Below are 17,390 nucleotides of genomic sequence, written 5' to 3'. Positions count from 1 at the left end.
GATGAGGGCGAATTAATGCAATCTTTTGATCTTATTTTAGACAGAAAACTTGAAATTGATCCATGTATACAGGGCGGCAAGCTGTGAGTGCATATGGGAGGAAAGGCTAAATCCCTCCTATCTCTGTCAGTCTCATTCTGTGACCCAGATCCATATTCAGCAGGGCCTCTGCTCAGACTCACACTCTCTGACAACCTGTTCAATTCACACGCACCGTGGACAGAACCACAGGATGTCACCTGGACAACAAGACAGCATGTGTGTGTGTACGTGTGAGTGCCTACATGCAGCCACAGCAGAGCCTGCTCCTGCACAGATGCCGGGTAGCCCGAGAACCTGCAGCTGATGAAGCCGAACATTTCCTCCATGGAGAAGGGCAGAGGGCACAGCTCGATGTCAAACATCTTACTGTAGGAAGACGGAAAACAGAATAGTATAGTTACTGTTTTAATGTTGTTTCAAGCTGCATTTTTACCGTCTCCTCTCCAGAGCTGCTTCTGCTTGTTGGTTTCTTTTATGTAACAGCACAAATGAGTAAGACCTTTGCAAGAGAAGATGACAGCCACTGACGTGATTCATCTCAAGTGGGTAGGCAGGCAAAGCATCGGGCTGTTAGAAGCTGATTAAAGTTGAGTTTGGTTAAAGGAATAGTTTAATAATTTAGGAAATATGCTTTTTAGCTTTCTTACCTGAAGTTAAATGAGAAGATAGCACCACTGTAAGAATGGAGCTGGAACCAGGAAGCAGTTAGCTTAGCTTAGCTTAAAATTAGAAGCAAGGAAAACAGCTAGCCTGGCTGTCAACAGTCCATCAAATCCAGTAAAATCTTAAATACAACCCTTTAGTTTGTTTTTAATCAGTACACAAGCAACATGTCTGCAGTCTTTTGGGGTTTCGACTTGGGAAACTCTTTGTGATGACAAAGCTCGAAGAGAACTACAGCCACAACTTGTCATTTAAATCCTTCAGTTTGTGCACAGGTTAAGATAAGATAATCCTTTATCTGTCCCACAATGGGGAAATTTAGGAGTAGCTGATTCCCCTTTGCATATTACTGTCTGCAAGAAAGAAAAATAGCTATTTCCCAAAATGTGTTTGGCTGCAGAATCTCAGTTGATAGTATCTTTAATCTTAAGACTACTAAAAATGCATATCTGCTATCAGATTTCAGATATGAGGTAAAGCAGAATAAGCACGGTTAGAGGTTATTTTTAAGATATTTATCACCCTCAGCACTGTTTATGTCTGCAACATCAAATGTCTTTGTTACAGAAATATATTCACAAAACGCTCTGAGGTGGTGCGTGTACCTGAGAACTTCCCGGAACTCTTTGAGCTGGTGGTCGGGCACCTCGGTGCGGATAGCCTCCAGCCACTCGGGCATGAAACACTCCCACAGCGGTTGACTGATGACGTTGTACGGTATCAGACACAAGATCCGGTTCAGGCCCTCCTTCAGCTGGGTCACTGTGCTGCATGATTTGTCCCAGTACCCTCCCACCTAAGGAAGCCAAGAGAGTCTAGATGATGACCTGCACTCCATAATTTCAATGTAAGTTTTTCCCTTCATCTAAATCTGATATCAACTCCCTGAACATCTTTTTTGATTCCTTCATCTTGTTTTATCTTTACGTGTTCTGGGTTTTATCCTTACCCGTGCAAACTCAACAGGCTTGGGCAGCAGACACATGACCATGACATCAAATCGCACTTCACACACTGTCTTTAACCACTTCGTGACAAACTGAGGCTTCAGCTTCTCCACCAGACTCCCGACTTCATCGTCCATCATGTAGGCGGTGGAGTGAAACCACTGGAACACCATGCTGACCAGCCGAGCCAGACTCTCTGTCGGCGTGTTCTCGTTGGGCGTGCACAGGCTCACCTGCGGGAGAAGTAAACTAATCAGTAAGGTAACCAAAAGGGTAGCGATAAGAGGCCATGTTCCGTAAACATCCTTATCAATTCCTTGTTATTGACTGACTCAGCTAAAGGCCTTTGATTACACACCAGGAACCAGATACCAAACTGGCTGAGCAGGCGCTGGTCGTGCTGGTCGTCCTCTTTGTTGTCAAACTCGATGTTATCCAGGGAGTGGTGGGAGGCGGACAGGCCCATCTGACGCCGCCTGTTCAGCTCGAACTCACGCTGTTCTGCGTGTATTTCTGCCTCTTTGAGCAGGCTGGATAGAAAAGAAGAGGGTGGAAGAGAAGACAGCAGATGATGAGGAAAGAGCAGAAATACCCTGGCACAGCATATACATTTATAATCTTATATTGTTTATGCATGACACAATAATAAAATCATCAAATAATCTTCATATATAAGCAGAATTGCTGTCCATATTGTCATCACAGCATTGCAGACATCTGCCCTATAACTGCGTCTGTGGTACGTCAGCGTAACCCCTGTGAATGCACCTTATCACAGCCTCCACGGTGCACACCAGCTCCTCCGCTCCGCACTCCCGGGTGTTGATGGGAGGGGGCGAGGTCTGGTAGAGATGGGTCTCCGCCGCAGCCCCCACCTCGCTGCTGTGGTGGTTGACATGGCAACGCTTGCAGTAGCGGACGGGCCGGTTGCCATGGCGCCCACAGCAGCCGGCCGAGAAGCAGGTGACCACGGCTCTCCTGACGTGAGAGCTGCAGTTCTGCGAAGCCAAGAAACAAGAGAGAGAAAAGATGAGGAGGAAGAAGAGGAGGAGGGGGAGATTAGTTGGTTTCTATTGTGGGCAGGAGGCTACAAAATAAAAGCATGACACAATCAGCCGATAATGCTTCATGACAAGCCTCTAAAAATACACACATTTCCAGGCATCAAAAGCAACAAACTGCCTTAAAAAAAGAACATCACCGTCTTCAGTACGGACTCGTTCTGAGATCTGCAGTGATTGAAAAAGTCTTTATGAGTCCCCACGGTGTCTCAGGTTTCTAAAAATAAAAAGCATGGCACGAGAGGAGCATCCTAATCTGATCAGCCTCTAATCTTGTGCCATTAGAGGGATGCAGCGCTCCCTATCAAATTAACATATCTGTCCTCTGATGCAGAGTTCTCTCATTCACCTGGCCTTCAACCTGGCTTTCAACAACAACATAAAAAACACCAGGATGCTACTGATGTTGTTTATGTTCTATCTTGGGTAAACGGTGTATTTATAAGTAGTTATTCTCAGATGAAGCGTCTGCGCTAAAAACAATGTGAATCCACGTGGGAGTTTAAGGGCTTTGTGAAATGAGTGACAGAGCCTGATTCAGAAGCACGGGGCAAAACAGGATCCACTGGGCGGCTGCTCGTCCTGATTCGAATATGTGAGATAATCTCAGTTTTACCAGTGCCTTCCTGGAAAACCAGCAGGGACCATTTGCTCTCTGCAGCACATTCAACAACAACAAACATCACGCCCGAGCGGCTTCATATGAAACCATTCGGCCTTTACAGAGCCGCTCAGGTTCATGAATAAATCACTTTGCCATGGATCACAAGTGAAAAATGAGTTTATGAAATGTCTTCGTAAAGGTTTGATGCGTTTCTGTTGTCAGTGAGAAAACCTGTCAAAAGCATGTTCAGTGTGTGGTTTGTGTTTTGTGTGTGCAGCTTGAGGTCGGAGGTCGTTCTTCTGAAGACGCAGCGAGGTTAATCATTAACGATAAATGACTGCAGATGTTTGTTTGCCCTAATTATGCAGACCCACTGGATAATGTTCATTTACATCATGATTGTGGGATGAATACAAATAAATATGAGCAATAACAATGTAAAATGTGACATTAATCTTAAAAATAACTTACCTTCTTTTGACAAATGGCAGATATCTCTGCTGCAAAGACAAATTAACAAAATTTCATGTGAAAATAATCACTTTCACCAGAACTTTCTACACAGTATTTAGCAGCTTTTATTGTTGAATGCAACAATTAAATCATATTAATCAATAGAAACAACCTAGTCTTTTTTACCCTTTAAGTATAAATGAACTTTGAGTACTTACCAGATCTACTGTAACTATGAATCTAACCACAGTACAGGAAGTAAAATGTGTGCTTAAACTAACCTTTGTATTATATTTTTGTGCTAAAACATTTCTTTGTATTTACTGCTTGCGTGTGTATTTGTTTGTCGAGACAGACTGAGTGAAACTCAAACACATCTTTGTTTGTGAACGCTCACCTTGGGGCAGGAGAACATCAACAAGCCATTCAGCTTGATCCCTGAAAAGGTTAAAGAAATGAATCAACAATTCTGCTTTTACAGTCAAACTGAGCCTCAGAGCAGAAATGCAAATACACAAAGAGTACACGCCGCAGTCAGAACTTCTTAACAAAGCTGAACACAATATATCCTCCCTTAATATCAAAGAAAGTACAAAACAGAGAGCCGTGCAATTACAGTATGTACACGCTGGAGGAAAGAGAAACAAGTGTCTGCGTGGTTTTGTGATGATCATCTCATTATCAGCGCAAGGGAATTATGTAACCATGGTGATGTATTTCCCCTGGGTAAAGGTGGGGAATAATGAGGCAGGCAGTGGGTGATGTATGTTTGGAAAGGCATCTTAGTTAAGGAGGGGGAGGATCCAGGGGATGGAGACAAGCAGTAAAAGAGAGGCATACCCTGCTATCCTCTGGCTGCACTCCTCACATATATAAAGAGGAGGGGGCTTGTCTCCCAGGGCAACAGAAAGAGTGGGATCAATACACATCTGCAAAGTAAGACAGGGAGTGTTAGAATATACAGGTGGTGTTTAAAAGGTAAAAGCACTGATACTAGATGTTTTATAGAAGAACCATTTCTGCTCATTAAGGGAGAGACACTGCATCCTATGTGGACACTGCACCCCAACATTTTTAGGGTGGATGAATGAGGCTTAACATTTTTGCTTACATTTTCCAAAAAGCAATGAAACACTTGTGGTTGGTGTAAATTTTAAATTTTAACATTAATTTCCAAAAGTGCACGTAAGTTTTAAATGATATTAAACTTTAAACCTTGTGAATAGAATGATTATTTTCACTTAACCACCAATTAAAGAGGACTAAGGAATTGAACATTGTCACACGGCAGCCATTTTCCTCTGATGTCACACTCAGGGTGGGAAACTAAAAATCTGTTATGTCATACTGCTCTTTCAGGTTGCAAGTTGTAGAAATGTAGGAAATTTTGCAAAACATTATCATTTCAATGCTTCCAGATTGATCAGCAACTGAAAAAATAACTCATTGTTAAAATTCAGAGGGACATCTGGCCAATCTTTAAGTTAAAATGACATATTTGATAACCTTTTAGCTACCATCAGACAACTGCTAATGTTAGTGTTTAGTCACTAACTAGCTAATATTACTGTTAGCTAGGAAGTGGCTGACTGCTGACATTACCTTTTGAAAGTGTTATACAATAATAGGAAAGGCATAAACACACTTAACATTGTTAACACAACATATTTCATAACCTGTTAGCTACCATCATAAAGCAGCTAATGTAAGCATTCAGCCGCTAGCTAGCAAATATTATTAGCTAGGAAGATGCTGACTGCTAACATTACCTTTTGAAAGTGTTATACAATAATAGAAATGGTACAAACACACTTGACTTTGTAAAGACAACATAACTACCGGTATGTGATAACCTATTACCTGCCCTAAGAAAGCAACTAATGTAAGCATTCAGCCGCCAGCTAGCAAATATAATTATAAGCTAGGAAGTGACTGCTAACATTAGCTTTTAAAAGTGTTATACAAAAATGAGAAAGGTGTAAACACACTTAAAGTTGTTCAAACAACATACATGACCCATTATCTACCATAAAACAACAGGTAATGTTAGCATTCAGCCACTTCCACTGCTAAGATTAGTGTTAAACGTTAGCTGTTTCCTCACGGTAACTAATAGTAGAAGTGCCACTCTTGTAATGTCAGATAAAAATGGCAACTAAGTAAATATGGTAAATTGGTGATAAGTGGTAATGACTGGTGGTAATTAGTATGTTGAAGCCAGTGTTACAACGATTATTTTTAAACTAAGGGCTTTCACTGTCAATTTAACGTGTTTAATTAGCTTAACTGTTGTTGGTTTTTTATTAAGATGAAGAAAAAATCAGGGCTGGAGTTGCTAAAAATAGTGTTCTCTGAAGAGACCCTCCCCCACTCACGAAAAAAAATGTAGACAACCTTCATTACAGTCAAACGGATAAAATAATCTGAAACCCCTTGCCCCCTACCACAAACCCTTACAATAGATAGCCACATAGATATTTTCCATTCCTCTGAGTACTTTATATGACAGTATATCACGAGCTTGCCCACAAAATCATGTGACATTTATACCTGTCTCCCTGAGTCTCTGTGTGGATGACTGCCTGCATATGCTGCACTCCGTTCTCTTACAACCTGTGCCTGGTCCTGTGCTAAACCTCGCTGCTCATGGCCTCAGTGTTCAGATGGTGCACTGTAATTTACAGCACTCACTTGATGCCACCCTATCCTCCAGGGCTGCACGGGGTCACCGCTTCCAATTAAGTCCCCCCTCCCCTTCCCCCTGCACCCCCTCCCTGCTCCTGGTAATTGAAATCCGGCCCCTGTCCGTGGCCCTGTTTCTTCTCTCTATTTGTCAGTTTTGAGCACAGTTGAGTAAAGGCAGGCGGAGCTGATAAAGCGGGGTAGCAGCAGCAGAGACTAGTGTAAAGTAGCATAGAAGCTGATATCATTACCCCGCTCCCACAGCTGCCTGGGCATGCAGTGATTTATTTACAGAGAAGCGAACAAAAGCAAACAGGCTGACACACGGTTGAACTCTGCAAGTTAATCTGGCACGTACCCCATGCATCCGAGAAGACATTCTCTAGGGAAATAGCCTTCGAATACAGAAAGCTGCTAATATACCCTCTTACTGTAATAAGGCACTGCGGATGTGAAGGGATGTGGGATCTGTTTTATGCATCCAACAAGGCTTATTTGATATATTTTTAATACTGAAATCACCTTGACAGCTGGTTTATTGATTGCATTGTGGCACTCGATGTGTTGGCAGTGGATGGGGTTCCAGGCTGAACCAGGAAATGGAAGAAGATCGGCACAATGAGGGAAGAGGAAAGAAGAAAAATGGTGTAAAGGTTAGACCCTCAGTTAGTTCAAGGACAGATCATGCAGCAGATCTAAGAGAACCTGACCTGTGTACTGCAGCCCCCTGTATTCACTGATGGCTCCTGGTGGCTTCAGGTTGGGCCAGTAATGAAACAGCATCTGCACAGCTGGAGGCTTTACTTGGGACGGGCCATAGGATATGACATAAAGAAGGTCCTGCACACAGTATAAGCATCAAGAGTAATTACAAAAGGCAATGATATTTAAAGATATTTGTGTACTAATAAATGGAAGGTTGAAGGCTTCATTCCAACATGATTTATAACTAATTTAGATCAACACACTTATTTGCTTTTTTGCACTGACTCACAAAATATGTTGCTAAATGTCGCAAAAGATCAAGCTAGCACCAGAAGAGCATTAGCTTAGCTTGTTTGGAGCACAGAGAAACAACTAGCCTGAAATGAAGTTGCAGTCGGATATATTTCGGGTGATGTAGGGGTTAAACAAAGAAGATATGACGTTAATTAGTGAGCTTTAGGTGGTAGGAGAATTATTTTACCTTTTAATCAGAGCCAGGCAAATTTTTCTTCCGTGTTTATGCTAATCTAAGATAACCGTCTTCTGGCTCTAGCGTCATGTTTATTGCATAGATATGAATGGTGTCCTTCTCTTTCAGCAGAAATGCTAATTAGCATATTGCCCAAATGGTTTCATAAAGAAATATTTTGTGGGAAGAGTCTTTATATTTTTTCTTTAAGACCAGACATTGTACGATGTCATAGTAAGACATCCAATTACAGCCGATGTCAAATTGAAACTTGTTTTTCAGCAGAGCAAGTTACAAAGACAAACGTAGCTGTGCTGCGGCACTTTTAGTTTTTTTTAGGAGAGCTATATTATCTTATGCTTTTACAAAAGGTCTCAATTTTTGATAGCAACTGCCATAGTAGAAACTGGTTGAATCTATTTGCTTAGAGTGAATTACCTTCCACACTTCCTGTTTGTGCTTCATTAGACACTCTAACAACTGACAGTGATACACTAGAAAGAAACAGAGAAGAGAGTCATTATTACACAATTTTACAGCAGAGGTAATATTTACATGCATGCTTTGATAAGCCTATAAGATTGGTTTACCTGGATTTGAGGTGTACTGCATTGCAATCATGAGCATAGAGGAGGCAGACAGATTGACATAGGCCGGGACTCCCCCCTCCCTCCGAGTGGAGCCCACTGCAGACAGGAAAGGAAGACAAAGAGAAAGAATAACTACATTAAAAATATACTTTACACTGTGTTTTATATGGTAGTATAGATATAAGAAAGTATTTTGAGTTTATTAGCTCAGAAAACAAAGGTACAATTGTATTAGTGACTTTAATTCATCGTCTCATAGGTTATACTTACATATTGCCATGGGGAGGAAAGAGGTGCTCAGGTACTCAATGATGTCTTTGTGGAGGAAAGGGGGAAATGTGGCTAAAGTGGAGATCATTGTATAGGGCAAAGTGCTGAGAATATCGTCACTGAGAAAGGGCAGGAGGCATGTTGTTGTGTAAAATATGGACTGTCCCAGATCTGATGACAAAGGGAGAAGGCAAAAAAAAAAGACAAAGAGAGATACACAGACACTCATTCAATTAACAGTACATACAGTATTCACATACTGTATGCAGCCACAAAGATACATGAGATTTCATTTAACAGTACAACAGTGAAAAAAACTGGAGAATGAGCTTCAGCTGAGGGCAGTGAGCTTTCTTTAAAAGCCACTGAAGTAAAGTTTGCCCTCAGGAAAAGTAGGAGATGGTTTTCATGCTGTTGAGCTTTTTTTAACAGTGGTAAGTATTCATGAAAAACAAGAGCACTGACTGGGATGCAGCCTTGGAAATAAGTCATTCTCAGGGCTAAATGTGTCTAAAAAATAAAAAAGTACATTTGCCTTCGTGTCTTTTTCATTTAACTTGACAACATAAGTTAAACATTTCTCCCACTTTACATAACAAACATGCAGTCAGGTATGATACACAGAAGAGAAGGCCTATGTCTGGTGTATCCAATGGCTTATGAACGATTAAGTTGACAGGATCCAGCGTGCTCCCAATCACCCCATGCATCCCTCAAGATTCCTCAGCAGGACTTCTCTCCTCCCGTTACAAAAAAGAGGCCAAAAAAGCAGCAGAGGCTTCATGCAGGCCAGACGGCTCAGGGATGATGATGACAAAACAGTGGTGCACTGGGCCTTGACTCACCATGCTGACCGTGCTGCAGCAGGGGCACCAGGTCAAGCAGGGTCACGAGGGTCACATAGAGGCCCTGATAGTCCAGAGAGGGGTACTCTGAGAGCTGAGCGTCCCGACTCTGCTGCCCCTGCCCCCCGCGGTCTGACGGGGCATCGCGCAGAACGCTGTAAAGGAGGGAGCGAGTAACTGTAGGGTTGATGGAACTGACTTGTGGTCTTAGAGATGGGGTGAGTGGGAATGGCACAGGAAAAAGACACATGGTCATGGGCACGGCCAAATTGGAAGCTTCCTGGTTCTCCTTCCTGCCTGTGCGGGACAGAATGCTGCTCCGGGGGCGGGAGGGGAGGGGAGGGAAGGGTAGGGGAAGGGAACAAGGGAAAAAAAGAGACAACAAAGACACAAAAAAACAGCACATTACATTGAAATGGCACTACAGAGACAGCGTAAATAGAAAAAAACAAACCCAGATAAACCCCACATAGGATGCAGTGTCTCACTATTTGACTGTATCACTGAAGGCACGGGCAATTTTTCCCTGCTTTGTCTGTTGAGTGACTTTGATTCAATTTCATTTTTATCTGTCTTTGCACTTGGAAAACAAAAAAAACATGAGCACAAACTGCAATGATCACTGCATCTCATGCGTATCTGGTGACAAGGAGCAAAAATATAAAAAATGGCATGTTTTCAGTGGCAACCCCATACTTCTCCAAAAAGGCACAGCGCAAAAGACTGTCCCTCGATGGCTGCCGTCTTCCGAATCAGCAAGGTCAGAGGCTACCATGCAAAAAGAGGCCAATGAGCCGTGGAATTTCAAAAGAAATAAAAAAAGAAATTTCCTTGTCTTTAGTGGGGCTGTCAAGGATGGGAGTGACACCAAATTGGTTCAGGGAAAATACAGAGGTGACACTTTTGAAACATGCTTCAGCCAGTAATAAACATGTGTGTGAGGTAAGATCAAGTGCTCCGAGGTCACAGCACATGTTTATTGCACCAGAGAAATAATGTCCGTATGCATACGTTATGATACTGTTCCAGTATCATCAGGAGAAATAATGAGATCCAACAGGCATATGGATTCAGGTTTCTAAAATAAATGTAACAACTAATCTACGGTAGAGGAGAAACTATAATGACAAAGGAATAGGTTGTATCAGGGGGGAGATGACTGGTAGCATTATGTTTGTGAGCTAATGCAGGATGGACAATTGTGTTTGCTGTCCCCTGGGGAAGGTGGTGGACATATTCAATTTTAAGAGAGGGGAAAAAACAAAAGGGAGAAATTAGTTGGGGTTGAGTGCGGAGCGTCTAGGGTGGAGGAGGGGGGGGAGGGGGGGGGCCAGAGAGCATTGCTCTTTTTTTTTTTACTGCACATTACTAAAGAGCTAAGCTGTTCTATCAGGCAAATGATTGGGATTTATCACGAGAGCCCAGATTATAAATGCTGATGTATTGTTTTTTTTTTAACTTTTATTTTGAAAGGTCACTCAGAAAGTAGAGTTACAGCATTTTTGGCGAGTGAGAAAGGGGATTTCATTCAAATTTATTAACATAACATTAGATTACGCATAATATTTAGCCTGTAGCTTAACAGTTTATACTGTCAACAGCAGCATGTCACATGTTCTGACTTATCCCCTCAAAGTTATACTCTGTAAGATTTGAGTCAGTGTGGATTCATTCATAAAGACGCATTAATATGCAACAGAGTTCTACTAGTTCTACTAACAACAGACTGTATCTCAGAGTATGACTTTTTCACTGCCAGATAGAAAACATCATTCTTTTGAACAATGAACAGAGACATAAACAGACACACCCACGCATACACTGAACATATACACACAAGGACGCACACATATGTGCATACACACACACGTACAGACGACACGAAAAGTTACAAACATATACGACACATAAAACACATGTAGAAATGCACTGGTACAGACACATGACATACATTGACTATCAAACCCTGCACTTCTGATATCAAATCACTGACTATGTGTAGAGCGGTTATTTAGAGCACAATAAGACTTACTACATTTTTAGGTGTGTGTGGTAGAAACAAAGCTCTTTGACATCTAAAATAATGACTTCACAACAAATCTATCTTTAAGGAGACATAAATAATTCAGAAAATTTAACCCTTGTTTATTTTCTGCTCTGCGTATGACCTGTCCTGATCCTAACATTGGTGGATGAATCAGCAACCTCCTTCTTCAGGCCACATCAGGTTGTCTTTCCAGGAACATGACACATGCCTGCTCCAAATTTCAAGGCCTGCGTCTACCTCTTTCTCAACCTCTCTCTTTCTTTCATCCCTCTGTTTTCCCCCCTTAAGCCTCAGAGGGCACAGGTCTATAATCCTGGAGTCCCTGCTACGGAAACCAGACCCCTCTAATGGTTCGGGGAGAATTAGTTGCCTGCATGTCTGAAGCTGCTATGAGAGAATATCAAGCAGCAATGTAGAGCGATTCCCTCGCACTCACATGACACTGCCCCTCAGACAAAATCTTAACACATTCCCACAGTTGCAGCCCCTCCTGTCAGGCTCCGTCTGTGCCAAAGACGTATCAGAGGCCGTGTTTGAAGCAGCACAGTGGCTGCTGGTGCTGGACAGCCCTTCAGCATCACTCAGCAGAGGAATAATCCTTATGGGGCCGAGGCATAAAGTGTAGAATTGAGGCCGGCTGCCAATCTCAAATAGATTGCACCCTAAGCTGATAATAATGATAAAAGTGGGGCATACAAGTTCTGCCTCTGGTAATCCGACCCGTTTTGTAAATTAGCCAACAAGTTAGGACAGCAGTAATGTTTTCTGTGCAGCTCAAGCTGTAAAAATAAACTAACCATACGCAAACAGAGACATCCAATCACTGCACTGCATTTTGAAGCTACAGCTGGGGAGGGGAGGGGTGGGGGCGACGTAAGAGAAGTGACCCATCGTGAAATAAGATGTGTCCAAAATGGCTGCCTACTTGACCTGTGTGTGAGGAGGAAATAACATGCTGTTCCTTCCTCGGGCGTTCACAGCACCCACGGGAGCAGGCTGACCCTACAACTGCCGAGCCGGAGGGGCTGCCCTCTGCGACAGGCCCCTGTGGGAAGGACAAAACAGACGGCCCGGGGGAACGTTCATCTAGAAGGCGACCACTGAATCGATAAACAACACTGATACGTCTGTCTTTGTCTTCTTCAATCTTACGACCTTATGACGTGCTAAATTTAAAGTCATTTACTGTATCCCTGTTTCCCTTTCAGAAAGTGTGTCAGACTAATCTAAGAACCTGATGATGAAGGAAGCTACATATGAAACATTCTACACTCTGTTACTTCACCTGTTGGCTCCAGAGCGGGGTACTTACCTGAGCAGGGTTTGGGAAAAGTATTTCAGTGTGTTTGCAATGTCTGTTCCGGAGGGCACGGGGTAAATATTGTGTTGCACACGGTTGTGATACTCTTGCAAGTATCGTATCTTAGAGGCAACTAGACAAAATAAAGAGCAGAGTAACAAGCAAATCAACACCAGAGCAAAAAATATCATCTTAGCACAAAGATGAGGTAGTTGGTTGAACATGCATGAAGCTGTTGTCGTCTCTGGCTAATAAAGGGACAGCTTGTAGCTCAGAAGCTCTAATTATCAAGCCAAACAAAGAGTGTGTGTTCCCATGGCTCTGTGGCCTGCACCAGGTGACCTTTTTTACTATAGCAGCGAGGTCACAGGAAGCCCCAGAGGAGGCGGTGAACTATTGCTTACAGAAACAAGCGCATGCACAAAAGGTTGCCAGTTCAAGTCCCAAGACAAGCCCTGGAAAATGCGGACAGGGGTGAGCATGAGAGAGGGCTTACTCACTGGATTACAATGACGACCTCCTCCCTCAGGTCACTGTTTTAGGTATGAATGTGTTGGTTATTTTTTGCCTTGTGATATAGGAGTTATAATAAGTTGGAGTGGTTTATCACTGACCCATTTTCTGTGACTTTGGGCTGTGGTGTTTAGCTCCCTCTCTGACCTGTAAATGACAAACCCTAAAATAAAAATAACAGCTGCAGGGATCGAGTATGTGTGGCCAAAGCCTGCTAGCTTGCGCACATGTTTCTCTTGTTTAGCTTAAACATTTTTAGTGAGACATTTTTTTAAAAATCATTTTGATGCCTGAGCACCCTTAAAAATATAGATTAAAAGCTGCTAACATGTTTTAATGCTACAATTGTTGCGACATAAGCAGGGTTGCTCTTTTTCTGATATTAGCATGATTCATTCTTTGGCAAATTTTAGCCATTTTAAAAGCTCCTGTGAGGAGTTTTTCGCTGGTTATGAAACAAACTGAAATTAATTCTGATTACTCTTTATGACCCACAAAAGCAAACAAGAACATGAGCGACAAGCTTGATTATTTCTGTATAGTTTTTTTAATGCCTGAAACCGCTGGCGGGGCGCAGGTGTCAGGCGAAGCGTTGAACTGCATGCTGCCTTTGTTTACATTTTCCAGGGCAAAAATGTAAAGTGAGTGATACATATGACGGCTAAAAAAAGCAGCATGAGATTTTTTGTTAAAAACCACCACTTAAGCATGTACAGGACAAAATCAGCAAAGAGATCAGAGGTACGGCTTTGTCCACAGGGGGCGCCAAAATCAACACAAACCGAAAGTTCCTCACAGGAGCTTTAAATAGAAGACCTGAGCACTAAGTTCGACACCTCATTTTGCCCTTTAAAGTGATAAATATCTTAATAAAGTGTGTAGAGAAATTTCAGTAATGTGGGAGACAATCTGGAGACAGAGGCAGCCTTCCACCTGTTAAAACGCAAATCACAGGATGGAGGAGGAAATTAACAGACTAGCTTCAGGTCGGTGTGATCAATCCACATAATTGATCAATCTAAAGCCACCATATTGTTCAGTAAAGAATCTGTCAAATCGACCTTGAGACCAGCAGCACACCTCGCCTCTCGCACGCACCTCCTCCGGCCACGTCAATCAAAAATAATCACAATAAAACCATGACGACTGTGCGTTTCAGCCGTGGAATTATTCCCCTTTAACGTGCCGAGTGATACACAGATATAAACATTAGCTTCCCGAGAGCGCTGAGCCCTCCAGCCATCCTCTGCAGTGAGAGGACGTGTTGCAACCTGCCGTGGCAACCGCGGTTTCATCACCAAGGACAGCTCCCCTCATTCGCTTTCTTGCTTAAAACAAAAATCACATTTCCCAGTTTCCAACCCCCCCATGACAAGACAGAGACATAACACAGACACACACACACACACCGCTGTACTTACACTGCTCTGCCTTCGTAGACATCTCGTAGACACTTGGGGAAACATAAAACCAAGACTGTCAATTGTTTTAGTGTTTTTTTTCTTCCTCCCCGGCGTTGTGTGTTTCCCTCAGTCGTGAAAAAGTGAACATACCCCCCTCGCAGCTCGTGCAGGCTCGGCGGTTTGATTGTACCACTCTGCGCGATGGATTTATGCGCTGTGGCTTTTTTTTTTTTTAGCGGTGCTGCGGTCGTTTTTTGTGGGCTTTTAGCGGAATTAAAACCAAGAGATATTTTGTGAGGCGGTTATTAATTTGAAGATTTTTATTATTCCTTCCGGGCGGAGAGGATTTTTGATAAACATCTGCCACAGCATACCTTTCCAAATGGACTGATCCGCCTTTGACAAATTGTCATTCAAGAAATCCAACAACCCAATCAGTCGTCTTGGAGGTGATTATAGGAGGGAAATACCAGAGATCTCAGCGTGTTTGTTTAGATATTCCTGCTTATATTGTGTTATCTGTGCTGCATTTGAGAGGCTTAACATGCAACAGATGGTTGTCACAATGTCATCATGGACACGTCCTGGAGGAAATTTAAATCTGGTCTATATTTTCCTTTTAATGATAAAGTATTTTTTTATTTTAACTTTGTTTGTAATAAATAATATTTAAATATTTTCCTTATCAAGCAGTTAAAACAAGTCTATAGGCTAATATCAATCCCCATTATCTCCTAAAGGCCTTAAATCTTAAAGTATTATTAACTTTCAATAATACAAAAATGTACTATACACCATTTTTCAAGCTTCAGAAATGCAGCATCTGTTAAACTAAGTTCTGCATCAGTTCCCAGGAGCATAAATGCAACTGTAAGATAAACAGATTTCCATGGTATAAAGCACTGACAGACTGCCAGACGTTTCCCATTATAGTTTGTTCATGCCAAAAGCTGTTCGATTACATCCATCCGATTGAGAGCAACAACCTGTTACTACAGTCAGAACCCAGTGTGACCCCTGAGTTTGTTACTACGGTTCATGCTATTATTCAAAATGTGTTGAGGCAAAAAAATAAGCATTTTACAATTGTTCCTCTCATCAGATTAGTCAGACATAATCCTACTTTTTATCTTTGAAATAAAAAAATAACTCAGCAGATGTTATAAAAACGTCTTTATGTAAGAAAACTATTAAAACATCCAGTTTGACTTCCTTTCCTAACATTTTGCACACTGGATGATCATGAGCTTAACACAATAACAGTGCATAGTTGTCTTCCTGAATGCAGCGTTCTTGCAGAGGTCAGGGGTCAGGTCTGTGGAGGTGGTCGTTGCCGGTATTCTGGGATATGATGCATGATCCATCCAGCCGGGGCCAAAAGACTCACAGCAAACACACAAAAGGCAAAGACAGATTGCTGCAAGAAAGTCCAGAAGAACACTGACATTAATGCTTTATTAGACGACATTGTGTTCAGTTGGAAAAAAACTGTATGAAGGATGAGATTTAATGTACATTTAAACCCCCCTGTCGTCAGCTGCATGCTGGGTGGAGAGGATCGAACACCTGTGTCCACAACACAAGGTCCTGATCTCAATGAGTCATCAAGTAACATTGCGACAGCCCCCGTTTATTCCTACCTACTATGATATTCTCTCTGTCCCTTTGCTCTTTGCTATTCCTAACCAGAGCCAGGCTCTGCAGAAGCCCCTGTGCGTGTCCCCGAGGACAGATCAACAGATTTATAGTGGCATAAACACCGGACACAATGTTGCCGTTCCATCATGGGATCTTTTTACAGAAGGCCAGAGCTTCACACTAACTTATGGATAAGAAATGAATAAAACATCTCTCCCACTCTGCAGGCTGGGGAGCACAGTGCGCTTGAATTCCTCGCATTAAGGACAATCCAGTGAAGGATCTCAGAGACAGACTTTCCTGGACTGGCTTTGTTGTGTTGTTTGTTTTTTTATAGGCCAACATGGTTGTTAAAATCTGATTAAAAGTATTTTAGCACCCAGTTAGCACAGGTAAAACATTCTCTATCATAAAACTAAATTTCTGAACAATGCTTCTACTTTACATGAATAAAGATATTCAGTCTTACCATAGGCCCGATCTTATCCTTCGCTGGCTTGCTGTAGATGCTTGACCTTTGATCTTGATGAATGGCTCTCACCAAACCGGGCTGGGTCACTGTGGGTCTCCTAAGGACAGAGAACATCTTTCTGCTCACGCAGTCCTTCTCCTCTTCTGCAGGGAAATGTTTCTGTGGAGATTTTCTCCTCATGCTGTGAGATACAAACAGATAGTCACTACTTTCATGTAATTCCCAGCACTGCTCCTGGGAGGAGTCACTTCCACGGGCCAAAGACAGTCATGTAAACACACTGACCAAGTTCTCACCAGGAAAACAGATATGGTCTTATCTGTGAGACTGCAAGACTACACCAAGCTCATAAAGTGTACGTTCTAATGTAGAGTGTGATTTTTGACAATTCGTTTAAATATAAAAATATTTTTTATTTAGTAAAGTTGTAAGTAACAGCTTTCAAAAACTTTACGACGGACTTCACTCTCATATCACGAAGAAACAAGATGGAAAGATCTGCGAAGAGGTTCTAACCTGTGCATAAACTTTTGCACATAAATAGAACACAAAATTGTTTACATTGTGTGTATTGGAAATGAAAATGTCAAAACTGCAACATGCAAAGCTTCAACTGATGTCCAGCTGAATAACTGATGGATTGTTCAGAGGGGAAATGCAATAATATAAACACAGGGCCACTCAAT

The 17,390-nt window shown here is 42.2% G+C and overlaps 1 protein-coding gene across 3 annotated transcripts in view; it reads right to left on the bottom strand.

The window, feature by feature from the left end:
* The window catches only part of LOC138591265 (protein unc-79 homolog), a 32,069-nt gene extending 17,274 nt beyond the window's left edge, over positions 1–14,795 (bottom strand). For all 3 annotated transcript variants that reach the window (XM_069661799.1, XM_069661800.1, XM_069661802.1), the window contains exons 1-16: positions 14,613–14,795; positions 12,691–12,811; positions 9,332–9,645; positions 8,487–8,657; positions 8,217–8,312; positions 8,065–8,120; positions 7,163–7,292; positions 6,975–7,039; positions 4,611–4,699; positions 4,168–4,208; positions 3,789–3,817; positions 2,421–2,650; positions 2,011–2,182; positions 1,655–1,885; positions 1,311–1,501; positions 285–408 (exon numbers count right to left, since the gene is read on the bottom strand). In XM_069661799.1, coding sequence (XP_069517900.1) covers positions 285–408; positions 1,311–1,501; positions 1,655–1,885; positions 2,011–2,182; positions 2,421–2,650; positions 3,789–3,817; positions 4,168–4,208; positions 4,611–4,699; positions 6,975–7,039; positions 7,163–7,292; positions 8,065–8,120; positions 8,217–8,312; positions 8,487–8,657; positions 9,332–9,645; positions 12,691–12,811; positions 14,613–14,634 — 2,082 coding nt within the window. In that variant the 5' untranslated portion in view covers positions 14,635–14,795. The remainder of the gene's footprint in view (positions 1–284; positions 409–1,310; positions 1,502–1,654; positions 1,886–2,010; positions 2,183–2,420; positions 2,651–3,788; positions 3,818–4,167; positions 4,209–4,610; positions 4,700–6,974; positions 7,040–7,162; positions 7,293–8,064; positions 8,121–8,216; positions 8,313–8,486; positions 8,658–9,331; positions 9,646–12,690; positions 12,812–14,612) is intronic.
* Between the last annotated feature and the right edge of the window lie 2,595 nt (positions 14,796–17,390).

This window comes from Semicossyphus pulcher, unplaced genomic scaffold, assembly GCF_022749685.1.
Source record: "Semicossyphus pulcher isolate SPU_LCO1_2020_fin unplaced genomic scaffold, fSemPul1.0.p SCAF_14, whole genome shotgun sequence".
Classification (NCBI taxonomy): Eukaryota; Metazoa; Chordata; class Actinopteri; order Labriformes; family Labridae; genus Semicossyphus; species Semicossyphus pulcher.
This window is presented reverse-complemented; position numbering and strand designations above follow the sequence as displayed.